A 17152-nucleotide genomic window follows, 5' to 3' on the forward strand; every position below is an offset into this window, starting at 1 on the left:
AACTGAGGGGGTGGAGGGCCAGCAGGGGTATATATTGGCTAGTATACCGGCGCCACTCCAGGCTGGCCCAACGGGTACTGCTAAGGGAAACATTTCCAACTGCGCATGCATACTGTGCGCACATACCTACATGGAATGGACATGAGCAACACATCTTGAAGAACAACAGTTATAAGGTAAGTAACCGTTCTTTATCCCATTGAACCAGTCCTGCTGCAACTCAGGAGCAAGGAGGTTTACTCCTATTTCTGATCCTCAGAACGTAGGGAGGTTGAATTCTCATTCTAGATCTCAGGATATTAAACAAATACAGATAGGTGCAAATGTTCAAGATGGTTATGCTAGCACTCAAAGATTTCCTACACTTTACCTTTGTGCAGGACTATTATCAGTAGAGATTGCCCCACCCAGGTTATTCACCATGGTTCTTTTAGTGGAACTGGAGCACTAACTCCAGGACAGCGACTGGAGTTCTCATCACTACCCTCGATGTAGTACATAGTCTAACACAGTGGTCACCAACCAGTAGATCCGGATCTACTAGTAGATCTTAGAGCCTCTGACAAGTGATCCTGATTGGTTTGGCCAAAAGGCTATCAAGTGCTAGCACTAAAGCTGCCCCTCCCCGCACTGCAGTTTATCACTTGACCTTTACCCTGGAGCTGCCCCTCCCCCTGGGAAACCTCCTACTTTCTGGGCAGGGCAGGGGAGGGAGAGAAGGGGTGCTGATGTCAAGGTGCCCCCTCTCCCACCCTGTATCCTGTTTCCAAAGAGCAGAGAGGGGACACAACAGGACTTGGGATGGAGTTTGCTGGCTGCTTTAGGGAGTGGTCCAGGGTTAGTGCAGAGGTGAGCCTGCCTTAGCTCCACTGCACCACCACCCAGAAGTCATCTGGGATAAGCAGTGCCCAGCTGGAGTCCATATCCCAAAATCCTACCCCAGTCATGAACCCCCGCCTGTGCCCTAAGCCCCTGCCCTAGCTCTGAGTACCGCTGCAACCAAATGCCCTCACCTAGAACCCCCTCCTACAGCCTAACTGCTTGCCCTAAGAGCCACTCAGAGCTCCTCTTGCACTTCAGATCCCTTAATCCAAGACCAGAGCCTGCGCCCCAAACCCACTGCCCCAGCCTGATGAAAGTGAGTGAGGATGGGCAAGAGAAGGAGAATGGAGTGAGCAGGGATGGGGCTTCAGGGAAGGAGGCAGGGCCAGGGTATTTATATTTGAGGTAGATCTTGGATTGTACTTAAATTAAAAAAGTGATCTCGTGCTTAAAAAGGTTGGAGACCACTGGTCTAACACCTTGGGACAGATACCTTTCTAATAGGCTGGGGAGTTCCCCTACACAACCACAAGGTTCAGGGCAAATATCCTTCCACAGAAGTGATCTTCCATGTCACTGTTTTGGAGTTAATGCCTGTATGCACTTTCTACCTTTCATCAAGAACACCCAGGTGAAGGTCATAATGGACTAAAAATGATTTCTGTTTTACATAAATCACCACGAGAGTGTCAGATTGCTCTCGCTCTTCGAAGAAGCACTCAGACTGTGGAAGCAGTGCATCCCTCACAATGCACTCTTCCCAGGTATCTAACAGGGATACAGAGTGTGATAACCAGTAGTGTCAATCAGAATTTCTGTCACAACTTAGAACAGAACTCTTCTCTACTCACCAGAAAAAGCAATGTCCTCGTTAATGCCCCAAGCTTAACTTGGGAAAACATTCACAGGGAGGTGCTCTCATCCTCCCATGGCACAGTGACCTCTTGTATGCTTTTTCCCAGTTTTCTCTTCTATCCAAGGCCCAGGTGAAAATTCAACAAAAGAAAGTGAGAGTTATTCTAATTGCACCTTTTGGCCAAGACAATTCTGACTCCTTTATCTGACACAGATGGCTATATGCCCTTCTGTTCCCCCTCTGCTGATTCCACACACAACCTCTCAAAACAAAGTCCTGCTCCTTTATCCCTACCTGCAAATCCTTCACCTCTATATGTGGGTCCATCTTGGTTCCAAGGCTTAGAGGCAGAATTATCTGATGAGCTAAAAGAGGTGTTGCTCTATAGCCAAAGTTGACCACACAATATTCTTATACACAAAGTGGAAACAATTCCAAGTTGATATTAATCTAAACATAGACCCAATCTCATCTTCACTCCCTTTGATTTTACACTAATTTTAGACCTCAAGAGGTTGTGGAAGAAAACAAGTCCTCACTCTTAAGTTTGTAAGGAACAAGTCAGAGGCAGTTTATTCAAGCAATTGCAAGGGAAGACTGCGGTCGGACTGGGGGTTCCCCAACCTTAGGCAGATCTTCAAAGTACAAGCAGTAAAAGATAAGTGTATGTACCTTCCTGTTACATTTCAAGGCTAACAGTTATCTGTTTGTTTATACAAACTCCTTCCAGACGTTTCCGTATCTCAAGGTTCCTGCCTAAGTCAGCATTCCATCCTTATCTTTTAAGAGAGATGGAGGCAGCATCTCTTACAACTCTCGCGTGGTTAGGGTTAGCTTGTTTTTTACTCCACTTCTAACAAACCTGAGATGGCTAAGCACAAATCCCCTTTTTTCCCTTTTCCTGCTTCCACAGGTCAAAACTCTCACTCAGCTCCATTAAGGTACATCCTGCAGTGAAAATGTCTTTTCACAACCAGGTAAACAAATACTTAGTGTTTGCTCACCTACTGATGCAAAGATTCCTTAAGGAATCTTTTCCCATGTGTGACACCATCTGCTCCAGCCTGAGATCTTAACCTAGTTCTCAGGGCTTTGACTAGACCTCCCTTTAAGTCCATGGCAACGTGTTCTCTTGTACACGAGGACACATGTACGAGAGAAGGTCAATTCTTTTTTTTAAAGACAAATTAACTCTAGGGCCATACCTCAAGTTTCTGCCTACTGTTTCTTCATTTTCCATATGAATCAGCAGTTCCATCTCTCTGTTTTTCCCAAACCCACTTTGTGACAATGGGAACGAGTCTGTATGGCTACGTCTACACTGGCCCCTTTTCCGGAAGGGGCATGTAAATTTCATGAGTCGTCGTAGGGAAATCCGCGGGGGATTTAAATATCCCCCGCGGCATTTAAATAAAAATGTCCGCCGCTTTTTTCCGGCTTTTAAAAAAGCCGGAAAAGAGCGTCTACACTGGCCCCGATCCTCCGGAAAAAGCGCCCTTTGAAGTAGGAATAAGAGCCTCCGGAAAAGGGCGCTTTTTCCGGAGGATCGGGGCCAGTGTAGACGCTCTTTTCCGGCTTTTTTAAAAGCCGGAAAAAAGCGGCGGACATTTTTATTTAAATGCCGCGGGGGATATTTAAATCCCCCGCGGATTTCCCTACGACGACTCATGAAATTTACATGCCCCTTCCGGAAAAGGGGCCAGTGTAGACGTAGCCTATATGTTTTGTGTTAGAAATGTGGTGTCCAACCAGTTCTGAATCTGTGGCTACTGCAATAGTGAACTAACCACACTCCACTGGCCAAATATCCACGTGTCTAGTGTGTTTGACACCATGTTGTTAGAAGAACACTAGCATTCTACTTGCAGAAAACTAAGAAAGTTAGGAAATCCCCTAACCTCTTTCTTTTATCCACAGAAAGATCCCAAAGCTCTTGGATATTGGCTCAAAGTCTATCCGAATGACTCTTTGGTTGCATTAATCGTTGTTATCAAAGGCACAGTGTGCTTCTATCCAGCGTCCATATGCACTTCACAAAATCAATTTCTACCTTGGTCACATTCCTTACATATATTTCTGTCTCAGTAATCTGTAGAGCAGTAAGTTGGGCCTGTGCCCACACACTGTCAGAACATTATGGGATCATGGAAGATTCAGCCCCCTTGCCATCTTCGACTCCGTCGTACTCTATATAGTAACAAACTCCACTCTGAAGTCCTAGCCTCCAGTGGTGAGTGCTGCTTGGAATCACCTACCGTGGAACACCCATAGAGAGACTACTCGAAGAAGAAGTGGAAGTTACTCACCTTTGTACGCTAACAGTAGTTCTTTGAGATGTGTGTCTCTATGGGTTCTTCATAACCCATCCTCCTCCCCTCTACTTCAGAGTTCTATATAAGGCTCTGTGTTAGAGAAGGAAGTGAGAGGCTTTCACTTGCGCAGTGCTAGATAGCCCTGAGGTACATCACGAGGGAGAGAGAGCACTTGCATGGACTCAATGGGCACTGCTACCAAAAATCTCTGATTAGAGGTACAGGGGTACACGTAGGAACACACATCTTGAAGAACCATCATTACTGCACAAGGTGAGTAACTTCCTCTTATGTAATGTGGTGTATTCAGAATACATCATGATGAAATGTAGAGTGAAGTTTTTATTAACATCTTTTTGGGATGACCTGCATGATTCACTTGAAGCTTCACAACTTGTGAGTAAAGCTAAGATTTAGGCAGGGGTATTTTTTAGTAAAAGTCATGGACAAGTCACAGGATATAAATAAACATTCGTAGTTCTGTGACCTGTTTATGACTTGCTTCTGGTGGGAGTGCCCAGCTGGTGGTGGCAGCTCCCCTAAACTTGTGGAAATGTTTTTTGAAAAATATTCATGATTGGTTTACACCTTCTAGGTGGGTTGTTTAGGTATATAACAATGAGTTGGGGGCAGGTGGGGAGAAGAATCCAGGAGAAGCAGCAGTGAAGCAATTCTAGAGAGCGACAACCTGAGGATAGGAAGAACAGTGGGATATGGGGAATGCAGCAAGTGAGAGAAAGTAGAAGATGAGGTAGAGATGATGTGGAAGAGACATGTTTTAGGATTTTTAAAAATGTTACACCAAATTAAGCAATGTAGTCTCAATAGGGACAGCAGTTAGTCCATGGCTATCTTTGAGTGTGTGTGGGGGAGGAGGGAGGGAAGGGTGAGGTCAGGGGAGAGGGAGTGTTAATATTTTATGATTACTTGGAGACTAGTTCTGGCATTTTCCTGTAATGTTCTATTCAGGATTGTTTCATTTTCATTTTAAGAGGGAAAAGGAAAACGGGTCAGTTTTTTTTTCTGGAGAGTTTAGTGGTAATTTATGGGATAGGAATATCCTGCATAAGTGGCTTAATGGGATATATTTATCCTTTTTAATTAAATAACACACTGCATCTGCTTACCTTTTAAAAAGCTTAGGGCATCAGATTGCAATTGCCTTTCTCCAGTATAGAAAAATGTCTTTCTCACTCAAGCTTACTATTGGCAGATTTTTTGAGAATGCATGCCTGTGGTAAGTAATGAGAATTATCCATCCCCAATTTTGAAAAGATTTGGCAGCTGTTTTGAGTCTATGAAAATAAATGTGCACTATAATTGTGGAGAGGATGCAAGTACTACACTGTCTTGCTACAATGGCTTGAGAATAATAATTCTCTTGGTATAAGGTTAAAGAAAACAGGAATATTTGGAATTCAATCAAATAATATTACAGTAAGACTAGGGATGTAAAATCCTTGTTAGTTAACTGGTTAAATGTTAGGTTGACCAAATGTTTCACTGGTTAACCAACTAAAACAGGATCTAGGTTGTTCCTCACCAAAAGATTTTTTTATAGTAGTCAATCTGGACCCGCCAATGTCAAGAGTTTTCTTCAGCGGGGACTTCCAAGGGGCAGCGCTACATCAAGTCCAGAATCAGATGGGGACTCCAGCTGATCCCGGGTTCCATGCAGCGCTTCCATGAGGAGTTGCACAGAGATAAATCATAATTAAAATTTTTAATCTCTTGACATCCCTAATTTATGCCTATGTAGATCCTGGGCTAATATGAAGAAAGGTGTGTACATCAATAGAATGTCTGTCTCTTTCAAGTTCAGCCAGCTAGCATCTGAGCTGTGTGAATATAGGAATACTGGGTCCAGCTGTAGAATCAGATACTGATCCTGCCATATGATGACTGGAGTTATGAGCAGTTTGAGTTATGGTTGAATCATGAGGTGTATTCTCTGGGTACCATAGGGCAGGCCTTGGGAATGCAGTTATTAAGATGACTAAAGCCCTGTCCTGTCTTATTTTCCTGAGGACCCTGGGCATCAGACAACAGGTGAAATTCCTGGCCCATTGAATCAGAAATACGTGTCAGAGGGAGCCTGGACTCATTCCTTCCTTGGAACAAAGTGTGTGACATTGGTTGCTAACAAGTCTGTGGTGGGAGGACACTATTTCTGAGAGAGGCTGAGTCTTTTAGGAACAATTCATGAAGAGAAGACTGTCCTTTGCATCCTCAGAGGAGAGGCTTAAGGATATGTAGGGCTCACGTACAGGCCCAGTACATACAGCTACAAGTTGTACCTCCCTAAACTGGGACACTTTGGTCTGGCAAGATCTGTGGTCCGGTAGGACCATGGATGTTCTTTGAACCACAGAACCCAGGAGCAGGGAGGTCTGGTAGTGGGGGGGGGGGGTCCTCAACTCAGCCGGGAGTCCTGTGCCAGGTACAGGTGGCATGGCAGGGAGTTCTCAAACCAATGGCTAGGGAACTCCAGCCCAGCCGCGTCCAGGGAGCTGCGGCTCCAGCTGCAGACTGGGACTGGAGTTCCACTGCAGCTTGGCTCCATGGCTGGAGCCAGAGCTCCACAGCAAGGGCCAGAGCTCCCTGGCTGCCACTGGGGCTGGAGCTCCCTGGCCGTGGGGGCTAGAACAGGGCCAGAGCTCTGTGGTTGGAGAGTTCCAGCCCTAGTGACAGCCAGGGGAGCTCTGGCCCCGTCTGCAGAGCTCCATTCCTGGTCAGAGAGCCAGGGAACTCTGGCCCTAGCCATGGAACTCTGGCCTTGGCGGCAGCTAGAGAACCCTGGAAGGCTGTGGTAGCAGAAGGGCTGGGCTGGAGCCCTAGCCTGGGGGCAGCAGGGCAACATGGGCCAGTAGGGGAGGGACCTCCCCTGATCTGGCAAATCCCCTCATTTGGGACCAGTCAGGTCCTGCAGGTGCCGGACCAGAGAGGCCCAACTTGTAGTAAAAAAGAATCCAACCTCATGTGCATGCACATAGAGAGTAGTATCTATGTGGATAAAACATTTTGAAAAGTCATAGTCAAATAACCATTTTTGTTTGTTTTGGAAGAAGCTACATGCATTTTCAGAAACTGATTGTTTTGTAAAGTAGTAACTTATGAAATTCTTGGTAGTATATCCAGTTAATGTATTCAAATTATATACCTGATACGCTTTTCATTTGAATACACCTATTTAAGTAACTTTCAAAAAATGTTCTAATTTAATTTAGTCTAAAATGCTACTGAAAAACATATTGAGTACAGTGTCTCATTTCCTGCCAACTGTTTCCTCTCAATGGGTCTCTTGTGCCCATATCGAATAAGTTATATGTTCAGGGCCAGAATCAACACAAAAATGCTTGTTTGTCTTTAGATCACTTAAAATTCTTAGAAAATTCAGTAAAGCCCTGACCATGCAAACACTTATGTACCTGCTTGAGAAGATATTTCTCACATTTGGACCATTTTGTCCAAGAAATCCTTTCATAGACTGATCTCCTTTACCAACACCTCAGGCTACCTGTACGCAGTTCGCAAAATCTTTTGATTTGTAAATCATCTGGAATACCCATGAGAAGAATTGGTAGTCAAAAGACAATAGCTTGAGACTTACAGTTTGGTTAAATTTAAAATGTACAAAAAATGTCATTTAAAAATTTTTTCAAATTGAAATGGTATAATATGTGATATTAAGTATTCTTTTTAGTGTTCCTTTTTTAAAAAATCCATATAATTTTGGAAAAGTGCAGCAATGTGTCAGAATAACTGATGCATCGGTATGTCACATCTCTGAAGATTTTGACAAGGAATTTTTTTTTCCTCAGCAAATTTGACAGGACATGCAGAGAAGGTGGGCATTGAAAACTTCGAACTCTTGAAAGTTCTTGGAACAGGAGGTAAGACTTTTTTTTTTTAAGATGACCTTTGAAAGTGATGTTCTTCAGTGTAGTTCTGTTTCCTAGCTTTTTTTTTTTTTTTTTTTTTTTAATTGAAATGATCTTGGGCGTGATTGGAACATATTATCTAGGGAGATTTTGCTATAAAGTAAACCAAAGATAGCTTGGGATATGTAAAGAATAAATATTCACAATTATAGCATCTCACATTTTTTAATATAAAAGAAGCATAATTTTGAAAAGATGGGCAAATAGAACAACATTGATTGATGACTCTCATGATAGTACACTAAAACATTTAAAATTTGGTACTAGGTTAGAAGCCGTAAGCTTGAAGTTTTCATTGCATTTTTCAGATTACTATAGCTATTGAAGATCACTGTTTTGGGAAAACCAGGAAAGTATGCATCTTCATCAAATGGCGTATTCATTCTTGTTAACTACACTTTTCAAATAAATATCGTTTTTGCTGTGCCTGTTTTGTCATGCAAGCAGAATACTAGTAATTTTTAAGAAGATAAATGAAAGCGTACAGTATTGAATTTTGGATTTTGTTGTTGTGTGTGGAGCTTTGTGCGTGCATACATGCACACTTTTAGGAACATGTTTCTTTAGTGCTAACTAAAGGAGTTGCAGTGGTGAGAAGCTATTTCACATTTGTGGCCATTCCATGATTATGCTCTGTGGGATTGCCAAAGAGTTCCATTTGTGAGAATAGATTTTAATATGGATACTGAACTTTTAGCTGTTGAACTGAGATCACCAGTTCATTTTGTATAATCCATTAAATAATCTGTAGTAGGACAGTGAGGACTCATGGTCATTACGGTCACTACCAAGAGATACAGTATGGACTTTTGAATTAATTAGCAAGAGATACAGTATGGAATTTTGCCATTAGGTAAAAACTAGGGATGTACAATCATATTTAATTGGGTAACTATTTAAACATATTGTTTAACCAGTTAACAGATTAAAGAGGGGGCAAGTGGCGAAGTTTCTCCTAAGCTGCACGGTAGCACAGACTCCCCCCCCCCCCCTTGTAGCTACTTATTGAGCCCTCCCAGGGCCTCAGGGCTGCCATGCACAGAGCTGCCTCTGGAAGAATATTCTCCAGAGAAAATTAACAGTCTCAGTATCCAGAGCTGGATTAATTCTTCTTCCGGGACCTGTACTATTAGATTTTAAGGGACCTGCTAGGCTTTGGGGTGGGGGCCAAAAATGAGGGGTTCAAGAGTGTGGGAGATGGCTGTGGGTTGAGGCAGGAGTTGGGTTTAGAAGTGGAAGGTGAAGGCTCCAACTGGAGGGGTCAGGTATAGATGAGGTTAGGGATGAAGAGTTTGGGGAGCAGAAGAGGGCTCCAGTCTGAAGCCCAGGGATTTGGAGTCATGAGGGGGATCAGGGCGGGCAGGAGTTCAAGTGTCTGGAAGGGAATTAAGATGTGGGAGATGACTCAGGGCAGGAGGTTGGGCTGGAGTGAGGGGTCTGAGTGGGAGTTAGGATATGGGAGGGAGCTCAAGGCAGAAGGCAGGATACAGCCCACCTCAGCTCCCTCTAATTTTTTTGATCCATGTGCAGAATACATTTTGTTATATGTATTGGGACATGTGCAGATGTGCACCACCAATGGAAACACATGCTGCTGGCTATGGCTGCAGGTGGCACCCGAATCTCTCCTGGGTGTCCACCCAAGCGCACAGCTTATAGCAGTGGTGGGGAACCTAAGGCCCAGGGGTTGGATGCAGCCCCCAGCTTGCATGGATCCAGCCCCTGAGACTTGGGGTTTCCCCTAGCATCAGGGAGCCCATGCTGGTGAGGGGTGTTTATTTTGTTTGTTTCTCACTTGTGTGCAGCCCCTCATTGATTTTCCTGTGGGTCAGTGGCCCCCGACTCAAAAATGGTCCCCACCCTGGCTTACAGGCAACACTGCTAATCACATGCCTTGCATGCTTTGATGAATTATGGCAATAATTATCCATATATTGACTGATGTGTCTATGGGAAAGATCATCAGGGGAGGATAAGTTTTTCCCGTGCACATTGTTTCAATTCATGACTCATTACCTTGGATATTCCCTTCACAATGTGCTGACTAGTGGATGCTAATTGATCTATGGGTGTTACCCAGGAGCAAGCACATTTGAAATACAGATACGTGGTCAATATTCATAAATCCAGATACAAAGATGACATTCATATAAATAGGATAATCCTATTCAGCAAACCATAATTTCTTCATTGAGTGGTGTCTTACTGGGTGTTCCATTTTAGGTGTGTCCCGCACTGCTGACTGGAGACTTTTGGTGGCAGTGCCTGGTTGGGGGGACACATGTGCTGTAGGCTCCTCATGAGCCATTAGCATTTGTGCCTTCTGCCCTCCCCAGTACCTTTGCAACCATCTTCAGCTGTAGATGGAGCTCCACAAATGGTGTCTGAAGTAGATAAAAACAATTTAATTTAGATAGTAGAAGAAAAAGGGGGGGGAATGGAGACCAATTCTAGATCTCAGCAAACTCAACAAATTCATTCACTTTCAGAATAGTCACACTGATGTTAATAATCCCAACTCTGGAGGAAGAAGACTGTTTTTCAGCCTTGACCTACAATATGTGTACTTTCATGCAACTATACACTTAGCATACATTCACAAAAGATTGTAATGCAGATGCAATACTAAGTTTAACAGTACTGTCCTTTTTTATTCAGCCAACTTTGGAACCCAGCCTACCCTAATGATGATTCTACTGTCACCTAAAGTGGAGTATCCACAGGGACACCAGTTGATGAAGAAGACAAGGTTACTTACCTTGTACAGTAACTGAGCTGCTCAGAGATGTGTCGGTGCTGCACTATCTACCCTCCTCCCCTCTACTCTGTTGTTTTATAAATGAACTTCAGAGTGGAGAAGGAAAAGGGAGGGAGATGGGACATGCAAGCGCTAATAGCACGAGTTGCCTGTGGTACGTAGGTGTCCTAACCAGGCACTGCTACCAAAAGTCTCCAATCAGTGGCTCCATTGATACATAAAATAGTGCACTCAGAGTAACATATTTAGAAGAACCTCAGTTACTTCACAAGGTGAATAACCTGCTCATTTCCATTGATATCTCACATGATACATTTTATACGAGATACACTATGCCACAGTCATATTATTATGGTGAATATGAAGTGCAGTTTGTAACAGTTTTATTATCCAAAAATTTAACTAATGCTTTTTGACAGATATACTTTTGGTCTTCAAAACATCCCCAGCAATGAGTTTCATGTGTTGATTGTGTATTGTGTGAAGTACGGATGTTAAAATGCATATAATTAAGTAAAACCGTGTAACCACTGAAAATATCCGTGGTTACACAGTTCCTTGTGAGGTGGCAATTGGCTCCCTGTTCATACTGTCTGCTGCCTTGCACTGCTGCTTTCTGATACAGAGGCACCAGCGCGGTTTGGTAGAAGGCTCCCCAGAAATCGGTGTGTGCTGGGAGTTGGCTCCCTGTGCATGCCTGGAGCCTGTGTGTAACCATGAACGTTAACCTATGAACCCAGGTTCATTGGTTGACCATTTATACGGTTACGCTTTCACATCCCTACCATGAAGATGTAACATGTTGCCTATTAAATTTCATTGGGTTATTTCCTAGTTTTGTGTTTACGTGACGGGTAAATAACACTTTCTTAGTCACTTTTTCCTACCCGTCATGATTTTATAGATTTCTATCATATTTCCTCTTAATCATCTCTTTTCTAAGCTGAACAGTCCCAGTCTTTTTATTCTCAATGAGTATGGAAGTTATTTCATACCCTTAATTATTCTTTTTGTCCTTCTGTGTACTTTTTCCAAATTTAATTTATCTTTTTTGAGATGAAGCTATCAGAACTGCACCTGGTATTCAAGGTATGGGTGTACTATGGATTTTTATACTGGCATTATATTTTCTGTCTTATTATCCATTCTTTTCCTAATAGTTTGTAACATTCTGTTAGCTTTTTTTGACTGCCATTAAATATTGAGCCAAATGTTTTCAGAGGACTGTGCACAATGACTCAAAGATCTATCTTTAGTGGTAACATCTTTGTATAGTTGTGATTGTGTTTTCCAATTTGCATTTCTGTGCATTTATCACCATTGAATTTCATCTTTCATTTTGTTGCCCAATCACCTGGTTTAGTGAGATCTAATTTTTTTGTGTTACAAACTAACTCAGCTACCCCTCTGAAACTTTTTAACTCTTTATAGACAGCTTTGGACTTACAGAATTACTCAAGATAGTTACCATCTGCAAATGTTTGCTACTTCACTATTTACCCCGTGACAGACCACAGCCTGCAAACTGCAAAACTCTTATAGAAGGCAGCCATATTGGGAGGTGGATTAATGCTTTCTTGTTTCCAAATTAGCCTCACCTGAACACAGCCCAGCAGCCAGGGTAGAAAATAGAGGCCTAATTAGGAGGCAGCTTGCAGCTGGGGTTAATTAAGCACCTGCTGCCAATTAAGGCCTCCATGGTTCCTAAAAAAAGGGTTCCTCCCAGGCAATGAGGGGGTGGGGAAGTTTTTTTGGAAGGCTCAGAGAGCAGAGCAGAGCAAAGCAAGGAAATGCTGAACCCCAAGGACTGGCCTGTGATGAGAATGACTTGGTAAGTGGAGACCCTTGCCTCTAGGGAAATCCCAGGGAAACGAAGGGGGCTCCGTGTTTCTCTGAGGCGCCCAAGTAACCGCCAAGAAGCGCAGAACCTCAGGGAGCTACCAAGGGACTTTGTCACACTCCTTTCTAGATGATTTTTGAATATTTTGAAAAGCATAGGTCTCGGGACAGATCTGGTGATGCCCAATTATTAATCTCTTACCATTGTGAAAACTGACCTTTCTTTCCTATTTTCAATAAATTACTGATCCATGAGAGGACTTCCCTCTTATCTCATTACTGCTTATTTAGCTGAAGAGCCTTTGGTGTGGAACCTCATAACAAGCTTTTTGAAAATCAAGGGACACTGTATCAACTTACTCACCCTTGTCCACATGATTGTTGATGCTACCAAAGAATTCTAATAGATTGGTGAAATGGGATTTTCCTTTTTGAAAAGCTGTGTTGACTCTTCCTCTACACACTGTCTGATATAGAAGAGAATTATGAGTCAGTTTGCCTGGTACTGAAATTAAACTTACCAGCCTGTTGTTGCCACCTGAAATCCTTTGGTACCCTCTATAAAAAAATCAGTGTTCTTCCTTAAGTGCTTGTGCATGCACACACCTAATTGGAATACACATGAACATGTGCATAGTAGCCAGAAGATTTTTCCACTAGCCCCTAGCCACATAGTTAGATTGAGCACCCCAGGATTGATGCCAGTATCACGCCCTATATTCAACCCTACTGACTAGAGATGATAAAATATGGTTATTTTTATAAATGTTTAACTGTTGAAATTTTCAGCTGTTACAAATTTATACGCAAGAGGGCACAGGTGGGAGCCAGTTCCTCATGAGCATCAACTCCTGCCTGCCGCCCAGTCCCCTGTGCTGCTGCCTCTGATAAAACAGGTGGCTACGCAGGAGCCAGTACATGTGGGGAGCTGGCTTAAAAGACGGCTTCCCACATGTACCAGTTACTACCTGCCCCTCCTCCCTGCACTGCTGAGTCTCTATTAAAGGCAGCAGCATGGGGGTGGGAGGAGAGGGCTAATGTTTTAACCTGATTCCCCACTTGCCCCCCCTCCCCACTGTTGCCTCTGTGGGAGACAGCAGCATGGGGAGGCAGTTCTGCAGAAGCCAGCTCGCACGGGGAGCTGTTTTTTAAGCTTAAAAGCCTCCTCCCCAGTGCACTGATTCCTGCCTTTCCCCCCCCTCCTTGATGCCTCTTATACAGAGGTAGTCAGTGGGGGGATGCATATAACCATAAGGATTAACTGATGAGCACAGACTTATCATTTATCTGTGTACATGGGTATATGTTAATATGCCTACTGCCAACCTTAGTTTCATTATTGCCAATGACAGTAGCTGGGACTTCCCCTTGCTCATCTCTTGTCTTGCAATCATTATTTATATACCCATCTTGTCAAAAACCATTTCTGGGGCATGCCTTATTCCCCAAGTTTCAAGGCTTGTCAGTCATGTTCCAAGTACATGCCAAAGAGTGATCCTCACTCCTCCTGCCTATAGTTCCTGGGTCGGTGTCACCAAAAAGACCATCGCAAAATTTGTTGAAGGTTCCAACCCAGAACCAAGAGAGAGAGGTTATATAATAAGAGACAATGTAAACGTATTTAGTTAAGTCACAACAACTGTCCCTCCTGAGTGGGATTCACTTTGCTTGAAAGTCCTGGTATTATCCTGATTTCATATGGCACTGAGCCAGTCCTTGTGTTATGTCATTTTAAAATAAGAAGAAATTTACTTCTGGAGATCTGATATATCTGTCTGGAATTGTTGTGTGACTTGCTTTCACTGTAAGTGTCCAACTGATGCACCAATCAAATTTGCCAAACATTTTTGTGTCAAGGACACTGAATTTTTCAATTCTCGTTCTACCTTATTTTGAATTGCAAAAACAAACTACTACTACACTGCAACTGGAAAAAAGTTACTCAACTTGAGGTGAAAGAAGACAGGTTGGATTAAAAAAAATGCAAGAAATGTCTAGATTCCGGAGAACATTTAACATGGCAGGCATAGCTGGTTGGAGTGCTTATCTGTTCCTGTTGCACTCAAAATTGTTGCAGTGAGATGCTCTTGGAAATAACAGATGTACCAAGACCTTCAGCCTCTAGATTGGACAGTAGCATCAAGGAAACTGTTTTTAATAGTGCAGATACCTATGAATAGATGTGAGAAAATGTGTTCAGTGGAAGATAAATATCTTGCTAAGTGACGTAATATTCTTCTTCAGGTGATGTCCCCATCGGTGCTCCACACAAGGTGTAGGGACGTCCCGGAGGCATGGAGCGGAGCTTTTTTAGCAGTTGTCTGTGGGCCATGCATGCGTGAAGGGAGCCTCATTCTATGCTCAGTTTGGTGCCTCATGTAATCAGCCCGCTGCCCCCCCCCCAACCTTTCTGCCGTGCTTGGTCATGGACGGAGCTCTCCGTTATCCTCAGCTTCTCCTCAGGGGTGTGTGAAAAACCTCTCAGTTTCCCTTCCCCTACTTTTCTTTTGCGTTCTCAATGCCACATTTCATTCTGTTCACCTAAAAAAAAAATTTTTTTCTTCCTGTCAGCCTCTCATGGAGCCGCTGCTTGGTAGCCCCGCTGCTCCCTCCCTCATTTTTAAAAAAAAAATTAAGAATACAATAACTGCAATAATGGACACATTAAAAGCAGATACAGGGGCAACCTCCAACATAACACTCGCCCCTTTGATCCTTATAGTCGCCGCAATGCCAGGATCATCTGGCTTTTAAAAATGTAATTCGTGCCAGGAGCTGATGCCAGTCTCGGGCATGTACCCCAGAAATGCAAACTCTGCCGCTCCCTCACAGTGAGAACAAGAAAAGACAGGGAGCTCAGGCTCAGCATGGTTTTATTTGACAAGGTGATGCAGCCTGAGTGCTCTCAAGCCTCTCTACCGGCTGCGCAGCCTTACAGAAAGAGCCACCTCCAAGAGTGGGCTAAGAAGGGGCCATCCCCTTCAAAATCTCTGCCCCCAACTCCATCCTCTTAGTGCCTGGAGGGGATAAGTTGAGAACCCGCGGCACCAGCGAAACAAGTGCTTGAACCAGCACTGTGACCTCCACGTCATGCTCAGCTTCGGTGAGAGCATCATTGGCACCAGAAAGCTCTCGCCTGTGCTCCTGCACGCTGGTGCCAGCACTGTTGAGAGACACGGCATTGAGATCCGTGCTGCCAGCAGCCAAAAGCCCTCCCACAAGGGACTGCCTTTGAACACAAGCCCTTCATTACCCAACTTGATGCTTCCCCCTATGGAGGCTCCAGCTTGGGCACACAGATAATGCACACAGAGACTGCAGGCAAGAGCTTACACCTCTTTGCTCCAGAGAGGCTTCTCCTCTACTACTCTCTTCAAGGGTCTCTACACGTCATGCCAGGTCTCCAGTACTGTCGGAGCATGCTGTCTTTTAACCAGGGGACTAATACAGTGTTTTTTCACCACAGCACTTGTCCCCTACTATCTCTTGCCATCTTTACTGCTACTATGATAGACCACTATATCCTCCTTGGTACTCAGATTGGCTGTACCTACCATCCCACTATCCATCTTGCTGGTCACCGTGGGACCACTGGGACCCATGGAAAAGACACTCTGCCGCATCGTCTACTTCGAGGAGACTCTCTCCTCCTCATCTTGCACTGTGCCAACCACTGCAGACTGATGAAGAAGAGGGCCAACTCTCTGATGAACATACCGAGTTACGGCACACAGAATCACCTCCTGATAACACTTCTTCATATCTTGAAGACGCGGTTATATTGGATGATACTCAACTGTCAGATGACCTGAAACAATTCTAGGATCTGTTTAAGAGGATGGTGACAACCCAGGATGTCCAGCTCCAAGAAGTCAGGGTATGTCTACACTACAGCACTAATTCGAACTAACTTAGTTCGAATTAGTTAATTCGAATTAGCGCATCTAGACTTAAAAACTAGTTGGAATTAGCATTTTGCTAATTCGAACTAGCATGTCCACACTGAGTGGACCCTGAACTGAGGTTAAGGATGGCCGGAAGCAGTGTCGGTAGGGCATCAGATTAGGACTTAGAGCGTGGAGCTACTGTCTCAGGCTAGCCAAGGGCTGTGCTTAAAGGGACCCGACCCCCACCCCGGACAGACAGTTCTCAGGGGTGCCCCGCTTGCAAAGCAGTCCTGGCTTGGAGTGCCCTGGGTGCCCACACTCGGCACATCACAGCACTCGGTCATCAGCTCGGCTGCACTTGCCGCAGGCTGCCATCCGGAGGGGGGGTTAATCGGGGGGCTGCAGGAGAGCTTCCACCCAAAGGAGCCTGCAGAACCAGCCCAGTGCTCCCCATCGGGGGCTCGTACCCCATTCCTCCCTCACCTCCTTCCACTTACCCTTCCCTAGCCCCCCTTCCTGATGTACAAAATAAAGGACACGTGTGTTCAAAAATAGAAACTCTCTTTATTGAACAAAACTCGGGGAGACTGGGAAAAGGAGGTGGGAGAGGGGAAGAGAGAGCGTGGGAGAGGGGAGGGCAACTAAAATGATCAGGGGTTCGGAACAGGTCCCATATGAAGAGAGGCTAAAGAGACTGGGACTTTTCAGCTTAGAAAAGAGGGGACTGAGGGGGGATA

General features: G+C 44.3%; 1 protein-coding gene across 2 annotated transcripts in view; it reads left to right on the plus strand.

The window, feature by feature from the left end:
• Positions 1-17152, plus strand: part of RPS6KA5 (ribosomal protein S6 kinase A5) — a 189330-nt gene that overhangs the window by 33365 nt on the left and 138813 nt on the right. For both annotated transcript variants that reach the window (XM_089778385.1, XM_089778384.1), the window contains exon 2: positions 7812-7883. In XM_089778385.1, the coding sequence (XP_089634511.1) occupies positions 7812-7883 (72 nt within the window). The remainder of the gene's footprint in view (positions 1-7811; positions 7884-17152) is intronic.

This window comes from Pelodiscus sinensis, chromosome 5 (genome assembly GCF_052426305.1).
Source record: "Pelodiscus sinensis isolate ZL-2025 chromosome 5, ASM5242630v1, whole genome shotgun sequence".
NCBI lineage: Eukaryota > Metazoa > Chordata > Testudines > Trionychidae > Pelodiscus > Pelodiscus sinensis.